This window comes from Rhinolophus hipposideros, assembly GCF_964194185.1.
Source record: "Rhinolophus hipposideros genome assembly, chromosome: 6".
Lineage (NCBI taxonomy): Eukaryota > Metazoa > Chordata > Mammalia > Chiroptera > Rhinolophidae > Rhinolophus > Rhinolophus hipposideros.
This window is the reverse complement of record NC_138052.1, coordinates 36,962,732-36,981,049: the sequence shown is the minus strand read 5'-3', so window position 1 is coordinate 36,981,049 and position 18,318 is coordinate 36,962,732. Positions and strand designations below refer to the sequence as shown.

General features: G+C 38.8%; 2 protein-coding genes across 2 annotated transcripts in view; one reads left to right on the top strand and one right to left on the bottom strand.

The window, feature by feature from the left end:
* The window catches only part of CCDC148 (coiled-coil domain containing 148), a gene marked incomplete at its 3' end in the record, with an annotated part of 459,403 nt that overhangs the window by 315,031 nt on the left and 126,054 nt on the right, over positions 1 to 18,318 (top strand). The gene's annotated exons all lie outside the window — the stretch shown is intronic.
* Positions 645 to 1,148, bottom strand: LOC308499010 (large ribosomal subunit protein eL21-like; the record flags this gene model as incomplete). Its single annotated transcript, XM_081051805.1, has 1 exon — positions 645 to 1,148. The coding sequence occupies one exon, from the start codon at positions 1,146 to 1,148 to the stop codon at positions 645 to 647; it is 504 nt and encodes a 167-aa protein (XP_080907931.1).

Genomic DNA, 18,318 nt, shown 5'->3' with positions numbered 1-18,318 from the left:
TTCTAGAGCATGTCAGTATTGGATTAAAATTAATGCACACTTTTTAAAGTCAATGATGTATTTGATACTGAAAACAAGTTAAACCTGATAACCCTCAGACCTCTTCAAATAGATGCAGAAGATCGCCACCTTGTGGCCACTGTGCAATCTGCCACTTAAACTCCCTGGTTTTTCCCTGGGCTTGGGGCCGTATTGCTAATTAAAGGACTTTCAATGTGATCTTTTCCCATGCAGTTTACATTCCAATCCTGCTCCCTTGCAGGTCAACTTGTGGAGATTTTCTGGCAGGTTAGGGAAAGGAGGCTATTCTAAGTGGTCTCAGTGGGTTAGTTGAAGGAAGTCTTTTGGTCCTTAAACTTTGTTTTAGTCAGGAGAGAAGACAATTTCTGGGCATCCCAGGTCTTTCTTTTACTCAAACCGTATATGCTCTTACTCTATAATTTTTACAAATGTGCTCTAAGGGAATATATGCATCACTGTCCTTGAGAAAAATATTTAAAAGGTAGGTTTCTGGGTTCCCTCACCCTAAAAAGCTAAGACTTGGAATGTCTGGGAATAGGTTCTGGGATTGGCACTTTTAACAAGTTATTAGGTGATATTTTTTGTGTGTGTTTTTTTTACAAAGGTCTTTTATTTTTTTACACTTATGCCATGAATTCATAGGGAATGGGCTCCAGAAGCTCACGCTCCTTTCCATTGGTTCTCACAAAGTGTGCTTCTCTGGGGGGGGGGGGGGGAGGGTGGGAAGGGGCAGGCTGGCGTTTCAGTTGAACCCAGGTACCTTTCTCTTTGGCTTCCTTCTTTTTCTGATCATTTTCCTTCACCCGTTTCAGGAAGCTATCTCGGCTCTTAGAGTGCTTAATATGCTCAATACGAACATTAACTCTCTTGGCAGGAATCTTGCCCTTGACTTGTTTGTTTACAACAATGCCAACCACATGCTGAGTAACATTGTAGACCCTTCCCGTTTTGCCATGGTAACATTTGCGGGGCATTCCTTTTTGAACAGTGCCCATTCCCTTGATGTCTATAATATCACCTTTCTTGTAGATTCGCATGTATGTGGCCAAAGGAACAACTCCATGTTTTCTAAAAGGCCTAGAGAACATATAGCGGGTGCCTCTCCTCTTTCCCTTTGAGTTGGTCATTTTGATGAATTACTGGAAGATGGCGGTCCCTGCCGAAAAGCTCTTAGGTGATTTTTATGCACATTAAATGTCTAACAATGCCACGTTTTAGTCTACCAAAGGAAAAAACTAGTTAAAGGCCTACAAAATTAAATAGATTTGACCCCAAGAAGTCTTCCCCAGACACTGAAAGGGAATCCAGCGCTAAAAGGAGCTCAAGAGACCAATGTGGCAAGTTTCAGAAGCTCCTGCCAACCCAAACATTTGTTGCTTGAACAAAAGAGATTCCATTAGAGACTGCAGCGACCTACTGACTTCAGCTGAACCCTCTAAGCAAGAAGCCATCATCTGCCAAAACAATGACCCACTTGTGTAGGGCACCTCCTTCTGGCCTGCATGGGAAGTAGCAAAAGGCAATGAGACAAAAGAGAGGCTACCCAAGTGCCATGTTCAGCCCCTCCAGAAGTTCCTGGTCATGTAATCACCAGGTGCCACCCAGGATGGTGCATGAGGCAGGAGACCAGCTGCCAGGCCCGACTTTCCCAAAGAACAGCCATGTGGCCTTGGGCAGGTCACCAGCTTCTGTTGTCCTCATCTGCTAAATGGAAGCAGTAGGATGACCATTACTAAATACCTTCCATGAGCTCATAATTTTGAACTTTCAGAGGGAGAAGAGGCTCTTCATAAGGAGTAATCTTGGGAGTCCTATATTCATTCCAAGCTCAAGACTTAAGTTTTTGCTGTTTGCAGGAATTAATCCTCTGTCAACATGAAAATAACATGCTTTTGCAAAGTCAGCTCTGTGTGGGAGAAAAACTGAGCACTGGGCCAGGCGCCCTTCAAATTTCCCTGCAGTCTCATGGCCTCTCCTTACCCCTCACCACCACTATTCTCCAAAGACTTCAGCTCATCTTGTCATCACAGACTCCCTTCCCATGCCCACCCCACACCCAGGCCTCTGGTCTATGGACCCACTTCCTACCCGAGGGTTTATTTTGTAGGACACTGAGCATCTGCACGAGATTGTCTAGTCAGAGACTTCCCCTGGTCCATCCGTCATATCCTTTCAAGCTCACTGTCACCAGGTGCATTGCTCGGTTATTCTGTCACTACCTGGGTATACCTGGCTCAGTTCTTAACACATGACATTATAATCATCCATTCATGTGCCCACAGCTCTAGATATAAGACCTGTGTGTGCTACATGGTGGATATTCAATAAATATTTCATTGAATGAATAAAATTAGCAATAAAAAATGAATGAAAGAATAAATTAAAGAATTAAGAGGATGGAGGCTGATTATGGTACAGAACCTATTCTTTGCAAAAGCCTAGAATAGGTTAATGAAGACAGAGGGCCCTAGTGCAGACTGGATGGGTCCTGGAATTTTCTGGAGAGAACCTGAGAATGAGGAACTGTGCATAGGTTTGAAGAAACATGGTGACTTATCATAACATTACTTGTCAAAGTGCAAGTCACAGCCCATTAGAGGGTTGTGAAGTCAATTTAGTGTGTTCATATTAACATTTTAAAACAGGACCATAGAATAAATTAGAAAACATGTTTCTCAGTAAAAGTACTATTTCACAGAATTTTTTTTTTATAAATATATTTTTATACATGTAACATCAAATATATCATGATGCAATATACTTGTCTTCTACACACAGTGGTCAAAAAAATTTAGAAGCCACCGACCTGGAAAAGGTCTCCCTATACAATTTACTGACTTCATTTGAACAAAAATAACTTACTGGACTTATGGTGTGGCTTCCATTTTTTGGAATGTGGGACCCATTTGTAAGTAAATGTATATGGATGTCATGACTCTTTTCAGAGCTCAATATATTTTCTAATAATTTAAAGTGATACTTATTTGATCTTACCTAATTTCAATTATGTTCAGGACAAGTAAAAATTCTTTCTAAAGACTATAATTGTAAGCAATTTTTTTTGAAATAGGGACCGCCCCTCCGTTTTGCATTTGGTGTCTACCTATGTACTGATAGCATGACAGTAGCTGCCCCTCTCTTTCCCATCAGGTGAAAAATCCATTTTCTAAGAGTTGGTAGAAAGAAGCAATGAAGGTAAATTTAAAAATCCTAAACCCAAATTTTTAAAAATCTATTTAATTATTTCAGTGGGAAATTACAATTGAAGGTGGAATACTAAAATTAAAATCACAAAGGAAGGAAAATAATGACTGACCTTGTTATGAACTTGAATCTAAGCACAAAGGATGCATGCATTCTCTCTGCCATGTTTTGTCCTCTTCCATTGGACATATGACCATGTGTTAGGCTTTCCCTGGTTTGGCCATGACAATGTCTCCAGTCTTGTCTGTTGACATCATATGGGATCATCACCCTTCCTTATTTACAAAGAGTCTCCACAGTCTCCAATATGGGTGTTTCAAAGTGGTGAGCAGCAGCCAGACCCAACTCAGACATGTGCTTAGGTACATTGGCTCAAGATTAAAAAAAAAAAAAAAAATTGATGTTGACACTTAAAAATCAAAAGAGTCAAATAAAAATTTGGAACTCGGCTTCTCTAAGAAAATCAAGACCCATATTGCTGCACAGGGATATTGCTCTTAACCTAGGTCTGTGGGATCCCTTTGTTTTGACGTAGTTTCCATTGTAATTGTGTGTGTTTTATTTCATTTAAAAACATCATCCTGAGAAAAGATCTAGAGGCTTCACCAGACTGCCAAAGGGGACCATGCCCCAATAAAGGTTAAAAACCCTTAGTTTGTAGCCAAGTAGCAGCTGTCCCCTTTACCCATAATTGGTGACAGTTCTCATCATTCTTTACTTGCTCTGAGGCCATGCACCCATTTCCATTTTCCACTGCACTGCCACTTTTCCTACAGCCATAAAATATTTCCCTGTAACCATGTCTCTTCAAAAGTGGTAAAAAGAGAAATGAACCAAGAGGGCGTTAGGATGTTTACACTAAGCCACCACACTTATTTATGCTGCCTCAATGGTCTCTGCCTACAAGGGTTATGTTCAACATCATCGAACATCGTTGGAGCATGACCGCCAACCAATCAGAGTGGTTGCCAACTGTAAAGAGACAATTTGGCCCACGCCATCTGAACTTCAGCCCTGTGCTTGGAGACATTTTCATCCTTGCTCCAAAAGATTTCTCTTAACAATAGGGACATTATATTCCCAGCTGCATCCTCCCTTCTTCCTGGGATACCAGGATGTATGAGTGGGGGCTGTTTAACGCAGTCTTAGGAATGTCAACACCTACAGTATCCTGGAGAACTAAGAGAAGACCAACTCCTTTGCTGTTTCTCCTCTTCAGCAAAGAAGCAGAGATGCCACCTCGATCCTGCTGTCCACTCTTTGAACTTGAGGGTACACAGAGTTGGTTCCAATAATGCCCATATTTGTATCACACTGTGCAGTTTACACAGCTCTCTCCCTGGCCCTCACGGGACATCATCATACCAGTGCTTTCGAGGAAAGAAAAGTAATTAACCCCCCTTTGCAAAGGAGAACCACTGAAGTTCAAGGGGTAAAAGGAAGGAGAGCACAGACCTCCTGAACTTCAGTCCACTGGAACACACTGAGGGTAAAAACAAAACACCTGCTCCTTAAGGGAAGTGACTTTTTGTGAATTCCACAGCAAGTCTTTAATAAGTGTTGTTAAGTTGGATGCATTGATGTTTAAATAGAGCAAGTTTAGACCTTTCAAGTAAATCTAGTCTCTTCTCAATAGTCACCTTAACCTTAATGCTAGGGAGGGAGGGAAAGAGAGAGAGAGAGAGAGAGAGAGAGAGAGAGAGAGAGAGAGAGAGAGAGAGAGAGAGAGCGCTGAGATCTGGTAAGAAAGCTGGACTTTTTTTCTTGTGACAATAAAATGTATTTTACTGGCTTTTTTTTATTTTGGCATATTGTTTTATGAATTTTAACACATGTATAAATTTGTATAACCACCTTGAAGATACAGAGCCATCACTCCAAAAAGTTCCTTAATGTTAGCCCTTTAAAATAATTTTAAAAATAATCATACTGGTACATGTATACACATAATTGAAAGCTACAAGAATATTATAAAATATGCATTTTTTGATATGACATGAAGACGATTTGTGTGTGTGTGTGTGTGTGTGTGTATTAGAGGATTTGATTTCCTTCCAATATGAAAGATATAAAAATTGTTGAGAGATAACCCACACGGGACCTTGTTAAAAAGCCTTTTTAATATATATTTTTTAAGTAATATGATGGTTTGGCTGTTTTTAGATTGTGACAAAGACATTAATGAAGCAATGTGAACAATGGGACAATGCCTAAAGAAAATAGCCCTGGGAAAAAGGCCTCTGGGCATTCTCCCTTCCTTACCAACCAGTGGGGTCCTCTACCCTCCCCACCTCTGGCTTGCCCAACACCAGACTCCCTCCCCAGAATGGATCCCTGGTGGCTCTCCAGCTTCTTCCTCTTTCTCATACCTCCCTCCTTGTATATCCCACCAACTTGCCTCTCCCTTACCTTCTCTTTGCTACTCTTCTCTGATGTTTCTATCTCCTACTCCTCTAGGGAGTATGCTAGGACTGGGAGGGTCTATTGACAAAAGGGAATATTTTCCTTTTTCCCTCCCACTGAAACTTTACCCAGTAGAGACTCTTACTCTTTGCCTAACATTCCCTGAAATAAAGGCATCTGTCCTCACTCTCCACCTGCTTTCCAGGTGTAGAGACTTCTCCCATTTCCTCCAAAGACACATGAGAAACAATTCCCAAGCCTTCCAGCTTTGCAGCCTTGCTGGTTTCTCTTCTTTTTTTTTATTATTTATTAAATTTACTGGGGTGACATTGATTAGGAAAATTGTATAGTTTTCAAGTGTACATTTCTACTCAGTTGGTGAAAAGAAGAGAGAAGGGAGGAGCAAATGAGTACAGATAAAAAGGAAGCTAATGTTCATATAGCAGATTCCTATTGAGAAAAAAGACACAATGCCATGTTCCTTGGCTCCATAAATACTAAAACAAAGGATATTAGTGTAATCCAGATGATCGTACAAAGATCCCTGAGTTCTATAAACAATTGCATACTTACTAAATATTTTTGTAAGTAGGTATTTCATGGGAGTTCACAGAAAGTAGAACTTTCATTCAGTGACTAAAACTAATGTCTTTTGGATAATACTTAATAGAGATTCACATAAAAGAAACTGTTTACTAAATGCTTTTTATTGGTTATAATATAGTCTAAGTTGTTCTATGTGACTTCAGTGGGAAAGCAAAGAAAAAAACAGATGAATCATTGTTTTCTCAGTTTTTAAACATTATTGTCATTATATCCAAATAGAGCTACACAAACTGTGTAAAACTGAAACCAAAAATGTGTGTGTGTGTATACATACATATACATATATATATATATCCACACACATATATACATATATACATATGTACATATACATATACATACATATGTATATACATATATATTTAATAGACTATGACTATTTTCAAAGTATATATGCTTAAAAAGAAGAATCAAAGGAAAGTAGAAAATGAATGTGCATCACTGAGAAATGTACAAGAGCTTGATGTAATCGGAGAATTACAACTCAATGATGAAACTGGCAATAAATAAAAAGCACGTGAGTATCTTAATTAGTTTTTGGACTTAAAATTAGTTCTCCATATATGGGCCTGAACTCATCCTACAGGCCTAAATCAGCTTTTGTATGTCCAAAAACAACAACTCTAAACCAGGTGTTGAGGGTATAAACTTCTCACAATTTCAACACTCAGGTCTACAAATATTTGACTTTCTACCAGTGTCTATAATAATTGGCCTCAGCTTTTAAATCCTCATTTCAACTTAGTGGCAGAAATTTTAAGGTTTCCCATTTGAAGTACAACCTAGTCACTTCTAGAGTTAACATCAGTATGTTTTGGGTAAACAGTCAAGTCACGATTCTTTGCTGTTCCCACTTCCTTCCAGGGAACGTGTAAGGATCAGGAAGGCTTATGTATTGTCCAGAGAGGTGAATTTAACTGCTTAAATATGTTGTTCTATTACTCACAAGGTACTTCTGGGTCACCTTTACTGTAAAAATGGAGAACATTTTAAAAATAAAGTTAGGGCACACTCCATAAAAGTTTTACAACTCACTTAAAATCACAGAAGAGCTGTATATTGCAAGATAAAAATTTTAAATCATTATTTAGCAGGGTTTGGGGAGGCAGGACTTGTTGTGTCCACTAATGTTGTACTCTATATTTCATTACTGCCTTTATGTATTTTAAATACCTCAAGACTAAAGTTTATTTAAAATGTCACAACTTGCAACAGCACCTTATATCCATAGAATACACTGGCATCATTGCCATTACTCTTATTTATTACAGTAGATGAGTTATGGACCCTCTGCCATGATATCTTAGCTTATTAACATATTGCACGCTAAAAAGTATAATGAATGGCCCCATAATGAGCAGTTACAAAGTCTAGTCACTCATTTCTTTCTTGGCTCTCCTTTTCATGCAGAGGGGAAAATGAAAGAGAATTGGACTTATGCCTGAAATGTCAACCACCAGATTCAGCTTGTGAGGTGAGGAAAAAGGGGACCATCTCAACACTTAATTATTGAGCAATCCTTGGTCTCACTCCAGGAGAAGGCTTGCAATCATCAAAGTTGCATGAGCTAATCTCAAGTTCAAATTCCACAGGAAGAGGGGCTGGGCTTGGGTAATCAAGACCCAGAATCCTCAGCATTTGTTTATTGAATTCAGTTAAAAAAAATATATCAGGAACACACCAACAGGGTAGAACTCCATAACACTATCTACTTCACAAGAATTTTTTTGGCTAACATAAATTGCCCATCAACTTCTGCACAAGGTGAAGCCTTTAAGAGACAACTTGATCCCCACAAGGTACTCAGTAAATACCAAGGACACTAAAAGAGGGTCTTAATGGAGAGGAGGGGTAAAAATCTTTTCTCAATCGACATTTTTTAAAAGAGATGTGTCATTTAAAAGATTTTGTTAGTTTGGTTTTTCTTAATGACCATAATCAAGATGAATTAAATGATGCTCAGAAAATTCCTTATGGGCTGGGAAGGCAGGAATTTTACTATCCCGCCGTACGACTGCAAGACCAAGTTTTCTGCCTCCTACAGATCAACCAGGCTAAGCATTCTGAGATACTCCATCACCATGGAACTCAAGGATTCTTTTGGACTATAAGCATTATTGTCAAACAATGTGTGACCCAATAGCTACTTAGAAACAAAATTTCCCTAAGAAACTCAATAGTTTGTCTTGTGTTGAGGTGAGAGATGTGGTAGAATTTGGTGTGATTCTTGTTGGGAAACTGCTTTTGTGTTTTTGATCATAGTGAATAACTGTGCCTATCAGTAGTAAATTATATAAGGCACATGTTTTGTGTTTCATTACTTAGTTTTATGCTGTGCAGCAGCAATTTGTGATGACAGTCCTGATGAAATATAGCTGTGCAGCAAAGGGAGCGTTAATTATCAGAAACACGTTTCTTTGCTGACATTCTGGGGGGGGGGAGTACAGATTAACTGTACTTTTAGTAAAAGATGGAGCACTATTGGAAAACTGTTAAGGAAACTATGGCTTTAACTTGAATTCCAAGAAACCCATGACAAAATTTTGTTCACGACCTTCCAGGTTAATATTGCAGCAAGGCCCACTCTACAGTGCCCGACCACTTGAATAACTCCGGGGAGCATTGCTGGATGGGGTTTTCCTAGGAGGAGCACTCATCCACTGATTGGGCTACCCTGCTTAACTTTCCTAATTGATTCCACCAGATTCTCCTAGTAGACAAACTGCTACCCCCACCCTATCCCAACTGTAGTCTGGCTCCAAATAATGACAAAGTCTTAGAGACCACTTGCCAGTACAAAGCTGGGCCTCAGAACTGCCGTTCAGGCTTGTCAAGCAGATGTGTAGTAAAAGCTGCAGCCAAGAGCACACCACATTTTCCTAAGTGGAAAGACTTGTGTTAGAGATAGAACATTACTTAACAGTAGGTGGGCACTTCATTTCCAAACAACTCAGTTCCTCCCCCCTCAGGGACCCTGCAGTAGCACGCTTCTGCTGTTTGTGGGGGTGAGAGGCAGCTCTTGGAACTGTTAGGAGCAGGCAGTGGCTACAGAAAACAGGCCCTCGGGAAGCCCCTCTCTGTGATTTTCCTACATAAACAACATAAAACAAAACCCCTGGTCTTGTCTTTTGTACAAACAAGTGGTGCAAAACTTGTCTTCGCGTGCATGTTTTGTAATAGTTTGCTGTTTTGTCTTTAGGTTTTACTGCTATATAAAGGTGTTTTTGTCCAGATATGTAAAGGTGCCTAGAAGGTAAACACCTGATAGGGAAGCGCCCTTCTCCTTCTAAGGAAAAATAACTAATATTATTGAGTGTCTGTTACCATCCAGGGACTCTGCACCCCTAATCTCATCACTTTCTCACCAAACACTATTCCAAGTGAGTTACCCAAAATCACACTGCTGGCTCCCTACCCAGAGGTTATGCTGCTGTTTTCATTCTACCACAATGAGAGAGAGAAAGTCACAAATGTCTCACTGTCTTCTCACCCTATTAATCCCCTCCACCCCAGGCCTTTCCAGTTCTGGGACTGAATGTCTCTGATCCTGTCAGCCAGACCCACACCTAACATCTGTGGGGTTCAGACAAGAGTGCAACTGGACGCCCACACCCTATATGTCTAAATATTAAAAAGTTGTAATATGCTTCTAAACACAGGCACCCCATGCCTGCAGCTATGTACACCAAGATTTATGCATAATAATTAGTTAAATAGCATAAATTGGAAACAATCTAAATGATCAACAATGGGGCATTTTGATTAATTATAGTATCCATCCATATAAAGAATAACTGAGGGCCATTAAAAATTGTTAATGATATAGAAAAATGTGAATTACTGTTAAGTGAATAAAGATTATTAAAGTGTCTTTGTAATTACTCTTTCATTTAAAGTATACCTATACATGAAAATAAAAATATCCAACAAAACTGTAATTGTTACTATCTCTGTGTAGCGAGCCTATTAAAAATTATATTTATTTTCCTCTATGTATTTTTAGTATTTTTGAAAAATTTTATAATGAGGGAAAATGGAATAACTTTATAACAAAAAATATTCATATGTTTTCATCTAATCCTACTTTCAGGACTCTCTTTTAAGGAAAATCAAAGATGTGGTTAAAGATCACAAGGGAATTCATCAAAAAGTTATTTAAAATAATAAAATTGTGAAAAACTAAGATTCCAAGAACAGGGTAATAGTTAGTTAAAATAATAAAATGAAATATTATAAAGACTTAAGGTCATATTTTCAAAATCTAAGAAAACAATGCTTACAATGAAATGTTACCAAAAAAAGCAAAAATGAACTTATTTTAGCAACATAAGTTGCTTCAGTATTTAAATAAAATCAAAGTAATGTTATAGGGGGAAAACTTTCTTTTGATTGTGTGCATCTTTCAAATATCTTCAAAGGAGAAATAATTCTACAAGATTATTTAACCTCGGAAACTTCCTCATGTTTGTTATTTTTTATTATTCTCTCTATGTGGCAAGGAATACAAGGGTGTTTGAGAAAGTGGGTGGACCACCAAGGCCAGAACTGAGGAGGAGAAAATGCCCAAAGAATAAAGAAGGTATTTACTGAGTCAAGCAGAGAAGAAGGAAAAAACAGAACTCTCTGTTTAAGCTCTAATGAAGAAAGAAAAAACAGATATGGCCATAGCCGGAAGGGAAAATCTCCAAGGTTTAATAAGGGAAGGAAACTTGTAGTTTCTCCAGCTCCAGAAAATAGCCAACAGACCTCTATTCCCAACTCAGTATCTCTTATACCTATCCTGGGATCTTCCACTCATCTAGAAAAATCTTTCATTTACCAAGCAAGTATTTATTGGGTGATGTGATAGACATAGAGAGGAGAGGGAAGGATGGAATCTATTTCAGGTAGGTCTGTGAGCTATTTGTCTCCTCCTTTAGAGAAACTACTCCTTCTCTCCCTCCTTCCAATAGCTGTTCTGTTTTTTTCCCGTGACCCTACATCCTTGTCCACCATGATTGGCTGAGCAGTGGCCAACTTACTCAAGCTTAGTGAAAGTTTTTTATCCTCTTGGCCACTGCAATTGGTCAAAGGGTGTTCACGTGATCCAAAACAGGTCAATCAGACTTCTTCTCTGGCTTTTTTCAAAACCTAGCAGGGAAAAGAGAGCTTCCTCCCTCAATTAGGGAGCTGTGAATATATAAGCTTGAAAGCTGCAAAGAGCTAGTTAAGAAGCAGAGGAGAAAATGAGGCAATAAGCAAAGATACTCAGAGACACAGGATGGAAAATCCTGGCATTCAGATCTCCCTGAGTTGACTACTTCTTCTGTTCCACTAGCTGTTTGGTTACATGAGCCATTACCTTCCAGTTCTTCTGAAGCCAGCTGTGTTTCTGCTATATGAAACAAAAGAGTCCTCCCCAGTGCAGGGGCCTAGCATGGAAAAGCTTTGTGTTAAGTGGTAAGGATACAAAGATGGAATCAGAAAGCCTCCCGGGTCTAGTAAAGCAGGCAGATATAAGTTCAAATTCTTTAGCAAGACAATGAAGAAGCCCGAGTGCTCCAACTGGAGGGATCTGATTACACTCTCTCTTAGCATTTGACACAACTCTCCCTTCACTCAACATGAATTCAACCAGTATTTACTGAACACCTAACATGTATTCTCTTTTCCAGTCTGTGGCCTTTTAAACTGAATTGATGCATACTCATTCCTTTTTCCTGTTTAATTTCTTGCAGCCTAAAGGCAAAATTAACAGAGGATCCCACTTATGCCCATAGTTGTGAAAATGCAACGTATCTTTTGTGAAAAGTTTACAAATAACCATAAGATGGGGCTGTTAAGCAAAGAAAGTAAAATTTTATGGACCACAAGGAGAGTGTTCCCCAATATCCAAAACAGAGTACTTAAATATTTTCTCACTAAAAAGTAAGAAAATAAAATATTTTATGAATAAATAGTCTTCTGAACATTTTTATGATATCAAAGCACTGCTTGTAATAAATTTAGGGAATCCTCCTTTTGAAAACCTAGTGGTTCTTTTTGGGGAAAAAATACACGATTATTGAGTTAGAATAATTCTTCAGAAATTCTGCCCACATCAAAGTTGCTTGCTTTTTGTTTCTCGCTGGTCCTTTCATCTTCATTCTTCTGTCTCTTTCAGTGAAAGGACATAATATAAAACAGAAATACATTGATTGATTGATGACTGATTGATTGATTTGTTGTTACAGACTTCTATGTCCTCTGTATTAAATTCCAAAACAAATGAATGGCATTGGACATTTTCCATCAATGTGCTCTTGTTTCCTGGTCTCTTCCACCTCACTCTAAATTAGATCACTTTGCCCTCACTACTTTTCCTTTCAAGTTTACAGTATGAAGATCCAGACAACTCTTGATTAATAATGATAATATAAAGTCTCCACTCTTTCAAAAAAAGAGAGAAAGAAAAAGAAAGACAACAGACAGGAGAGCCTCAAGTGTGTCTTTGCCCTGTCAGAGACCACCGTGCTTAAAGGGGTAGATGACCATGGAGGGAGGGAGTGGCCAGCTGGAGAATGTCAACCACCCATGAGCTGCACAAAGCAGGGAATCTACGAACAGAAGTAGGGGATCCCATAGAGAAGAGGCTCCTTTCACAGTACAAAGCAGTCTGTGTTTCTCTAACTCAAAAGTGGGAGTGTCCTGTTGAGAAATGGATAACCTAAAAACAGACCTGTAGAAAGTACTTTGACCTTGGCTGAAAGTCAGTCCAGTGCTATGACAAGAAAGACCTTTTCCATGAAGATTATGTTCTTAAAAGCCATATTTCATCTGCATGCAGACTCTCAGTAAAACCAGAAAATGTGCATCTTGGCTATCTTTCAACTGTAAAATTATTATATTTGGCTCTGGTTATTCTGGACATTAGATGTCTGTGTAAGGGTTTCTTTCCAAAATTCTTCGTACAAAATGTTAGAGGTTATAAACTGGATTAATAGTGACATTTAAGCAAATCTGCTATTACTGTATGTATGCAATATTTAATGATTGTTGAAAAGAATTCAAGGACAAGGCAGGAAAAATGTTGCATTCAAGTAACACAGAATGCACAAGCTGTAGAATTGACTACAATAAACTAATAACTTTTCTTGAAGAAGTCTAAACAGAGTACCAAGAGATTTTTCTTTAAGTTTTAGTAATTAAATCTAAAATTAAAAGGTACTGCCCTATAATTACTTTCCTATATTAGTGTTATAATATTTGAGAATTTCAGTATCAAAGAACTTCAGGGGACCTTCATATGTATTTCGTATATATTTCAAGGATAACTCTTAAACTGTGATTTAAAAAAAAAAGAAGCTATTAAACAGTAGGAAAAAAATCACTTTAATATACTTAGGTAACTTTCTAAGTAACAGCTGCCACCAATTAAACAACACATACTTTTTAAAGACTCTTGGGGGTTCAATGTTTCTTCTGTGGACTGAAAAATCTGGAAAAATGGACTTCATTAGTTACTACAAAAGTATTGAAAGGATATTTGAAATGGCATTTAATACCTGCAAAGACAGGAACAATCAGTGGTTTAAAGTTTCACTGTAAAGATTAGTAAATAACACTGATTACTTGTCGTATTCAAACAGAAAATAATGAATATGTGATGAAAGGAGAATAATGACCCAAATCGCTCTTAATCTTGGAATTGTGCCTATTGATTGGCCTGGAAATAATGGTGCTAATCGTATGGTAAGAAAGCCAAATGCTTGAGAAAGTCATTAACTTTGGGGAACAGAATACCCACTTCATTGTGCTAGTGCAGTATTTTATTGCATAAAGCCTTCAAACAACTCTGTGTTTAGGAAAAATTCCAGTGTTAACCCAAGTCAAATAACATTCCTCTCCACCCCTCTGCAACTTGTAAAAGCTACTTAGGTGCTCTTTATAATTTATCAAACATTTACTGAATACCTACTGTATGCTTGGCACACAACAGAATCAAACAAGTAATTTAGCATTCCAAAAGATAATAACTAATCTCACATTGGTTTATTTCTAATACGCTGAAGAAACAATGACCTTCTCAAAATCATAAATTTACTTTTGAAACCAGCATTCCTGAAACACTCTTGCAAAGTTTCATGAACAAGCATATGTATAAGCAAGAAATCATGCTAAAGAGACAGAAACCCTTTTTTAAAATCATAACTTCTCATCTCTAGAAAAAGCTTTAAGGGATTTTGAATTTGAAATGTCCTTTTTTCCCATTAACTTTTCTTGAAGACCCATGTCTTCAATTACAAGTTAAATGTGCATTCTTTGTATTTCATTTTTGAGACTTTAAATGCATTCTTAGATCCTGATCTTGACAATTGATCACTCTTATTTTAATTTAAGTAGTAACACATAAGCATCTGATTAATAGAAATACAAGTATGAAAAAGTCATGATTCTCAGCAAATGTGTTGACCAAGAAAGTAGCCAGTGTTCAGACTTGCCAGGTGGGGGCGGCAGAGAGCACTTTGCAAAGTCCCTAGTTAGCTGAGGACCTCAGGACCCGTTCGTTAGTTGCCAGGGAACCCTCAGGGCACCCGAGAACTGGGCAAGATCAATCTGTTCCGGAAATTAGCTGAATAGAAAGACTAATAAGAGGCATGAGCCAGAAGAAACAAGGAAAGGTAACAAAAAAGGGCTGAATGCAAAGAGAAAAGAGTTTGGGCTTTGAAGTCACAAAATCCTGACTTCTGACACGTCCCCAAAAAGACTTAATCTCTCATGCATGGTGCATTTTGTGTGTAAAATGAGTATAATGATATTATATTACCACCTCACAGAATTATTACATGGTTATAAGACTATTAATGGAAAGTGTGTGGCACACTGTCCACCAGGATGCAGAAAGGGCTTAACAAATGTTGCAAGCTATTATTATTATTTGCTGCTGTTGCTGCTGCTGCCAGAGAGGCTGGCAAAACGGAGCTGAGTGCCATCTTCAGGGAAGGAAATGAATGAGTACCTCACAGATGTCCAAGTCAGAGCAGTGAAGGAGGCAAGGCCAAGGGAACCCAGATGGGCAGGATTCCCTCAACTATACCTTGAGGTGAGCTGATAGCTTATTTGGTCACTAAAATCTTGTACATTTAAGTCTTCCCTCTAAGGATGTCCACCTATCCCCACCCTGTCTTAAAAATACCTTCTGACTCCAGTCATTTGTAGTAGCTGTTCTGAAATGCAAACCTGGTGTCACTTCAAGACCCAGTTATCTCACAAGTGCTTTATTTAATAAGAATGGGAATGAGAAGCTGGTTCCATAGAAAGGCGTCCTCAGGCAAACAGGGCAGGGCATCCACTGGAGACTGTGTGTTAGCTTGTTTGCCCTAGCATCTGATTCTTGGAAGTTGCTTTTAGTTTTTATTTATATGAATGGCCCCTTTATTTGCAAAAATGTGAAGCGAGTACCTCTGTCTTATTCTTGCAGAAGACGGTGAGGTTTCCATGCATCTCAGATGCCCCAGTACATGAGATGTGAAGTGTTCTGCTTTGTAATGAGAATTGTGGACAATTCTAACCGGACTTTGCTTTTGAAGAATTCAAAACATCTTTTTCTGGCCATAAAACATTTGTAAACTGGAGTGTCGCACACTTACTTTACGTATTTTAAAACTGAAGAGCCCAGATTTTGGGGAAATGTACTTTAGAGTGTTTTGCTCACCTTGGGTGTGCAGTGAAGGTGAGGCCATCCCCTGTGTGGAGGATGATTTTCCCCATCCTTAACCATCCTGAGGTGGAAGATGAGCATACCTCAGCATAAAAGGGGAGAGAAATAGCTTTGCTCCGCGGGGACTGATATTTTCGGCATGGGACTGTGTCTTGCAGAGGACTGGGCATTTTGCAGGGGGGTTTGCACTGGTCCTGGCAGATGCCTCTATGGGCTAGGCTGGGACCCTGAGGTTTGTTTAAGGCCAGCTGTGGACCCCGAGAGTACCTGTTGGTCTCTGCAGTGTCAAGCACTCCACTTGAGGGTCCTTTAGCACTTAGTAACAATTTTATTCAACACCATGGATTTTTTTGTCCATTTTTAATAAATGGCACAGCCATATAAATAAATGTACTCCAACGTTCAAATGAAAAACTTTCCTATTCCTTCCCACTCCTGCATGGAATCCATCAGCCGTACTATCAATTCTGCCTCCATATAGACTAAATCTCAAACCCGTGCAGTCCCACTTTGCTCTCTACTGCCCTATCCAGCTTCACTGTGTTCTCCCTGGGTTACAGCAGAGCCCCACTCTCCCTGCTTCTTCTCTTGACTCTTCTACTCTATTCTTTGAAGAGTGACCAGGTTCTTTTACAAATGTAAGTAAAGTCATTCCTTTCTTAAACCTTTCTGTTTTCTCAGTGTTTTCCGGATAAGGACCCAAAATTCAGCATATTCTGCAAGGCCAAGTTTAGACTTAGTGTGCTTTGGAGAGTTTAGCATGAGCTGTGGCCTCGGAGAAAAGCCACTTGGAAAACCCAGCTATGGGAAGTGGAAATGACCATTCAAAGTGTGGGCTGCTGGGTGGGTAACAAAAGAGCGTGACAAATTTCCTGGGATTCTTCTGGAAGGCAAACCAATAGAAGAATGGAGTTCCTATTCCTTCAGGTGAGAGGTGTGATGGGACAGTAAAAGAAATGTGACCAATCATGATGACACAGGTTAGTAAGGTCCGGGGACGTCAGTGACACATCCAGCCTGGGGAAGGAAACAGCTTCATTGTAAATCCAAGCAATCCCCTTTATCTTAGTCACACAAAGGAGAACCCCCAAAAATGGAAAACTTACGTACGTACAGTAATGGCTCTGTTTATCAAGTCCCGGCTAAGGGGCTGGCTTTCTGACAGGCATTTGACATACTTGATTACAACAACCTTATAAGATAATTATTATCATCTCCATTTTTGATATATGGAAACCAAGGCTCAAAAGGTTACTAAAAATCACATGATTAGTAAAGCACAAACTTTAAAAAATTCCCCAATTACCTTTCTTCATGACAGCTACTTTAATTCCTGCTACCCATTCCAGAGCTTTCCAAAAATAGGAAAAATTACTATGGATATCCATGTGTCCATAAATTTGACATTGTATGTTCTGCAGTATTACATGTTTTTCTCATTCTCTCCACTAAGGAACTGCTATTAAAATACTACTGTGCCTTGTGCAACCAGAGGTTTCCATTAGCAACAGGAATTAATGAAATTATGAGTCATTGGCAGATGACATACAAAGGCAGATTATCCCCCCACAATTATTATTTTTGTTTTTCTAATTATACAAGTAATATAGTAAAGAACGCAAACTAGATTTATTAATTTTACAAAAACAAAGTATATACCATTATGAAAAGATTTCCAAGATACATTTGCAGTGGAAAAAAAAACAAGATGCAGTATAATGTCTGGGATATGCTTTTAACCTGTAGGATAATAATAATAACAGTTACTGAGAGCTTACTATGTGCCAGGTATTATATTTCCATTGTAGTTAGTACTATCATCCTATGTTAACAATTTTTTTTGTTTTTATTTTTAAATAATCCAAACATGAGAAAGGTTGCAGCATACAAAGTACACACAAACACATACATGTACATTTTACATCTTTATTTACTTCTATAGCTCCATATATTGAAAACCATGAGAGCATACTAATATCTATAATTCAATTCATATATCACAGTGTTTTAATTTTCTCCCTTTTTTGTATGTGTATTTCTCTTCTCCAATAATGAGAAGCTTGACTCCAATTGTCCTTAATATATTTTTTATTGAATTGACCCCCCCTGCAAATAACCAATCTCCTGTCACCTTTACCATCCCCATCCTTGGCAGGGATGTTTTTCTCATTCCACCAATCCCCAAAACTCCACACCAGCCCGTCCTTCATCCCCTCCCCCCATCATGGGACAACCTCCTCCCCCCACTTAGGTTCCAACACCTCCTGCCAGCACAGAGACCTTCTTCCTCTGTGCCAGGCTCTCCCTACTTCACTTGAGATTTGAAATTCCATCCCCCAGCTGACCCCAACACCACAGGGACAGCTCCCTTACCCATTCGGGGACAGCCATAAGAGACAGACTCC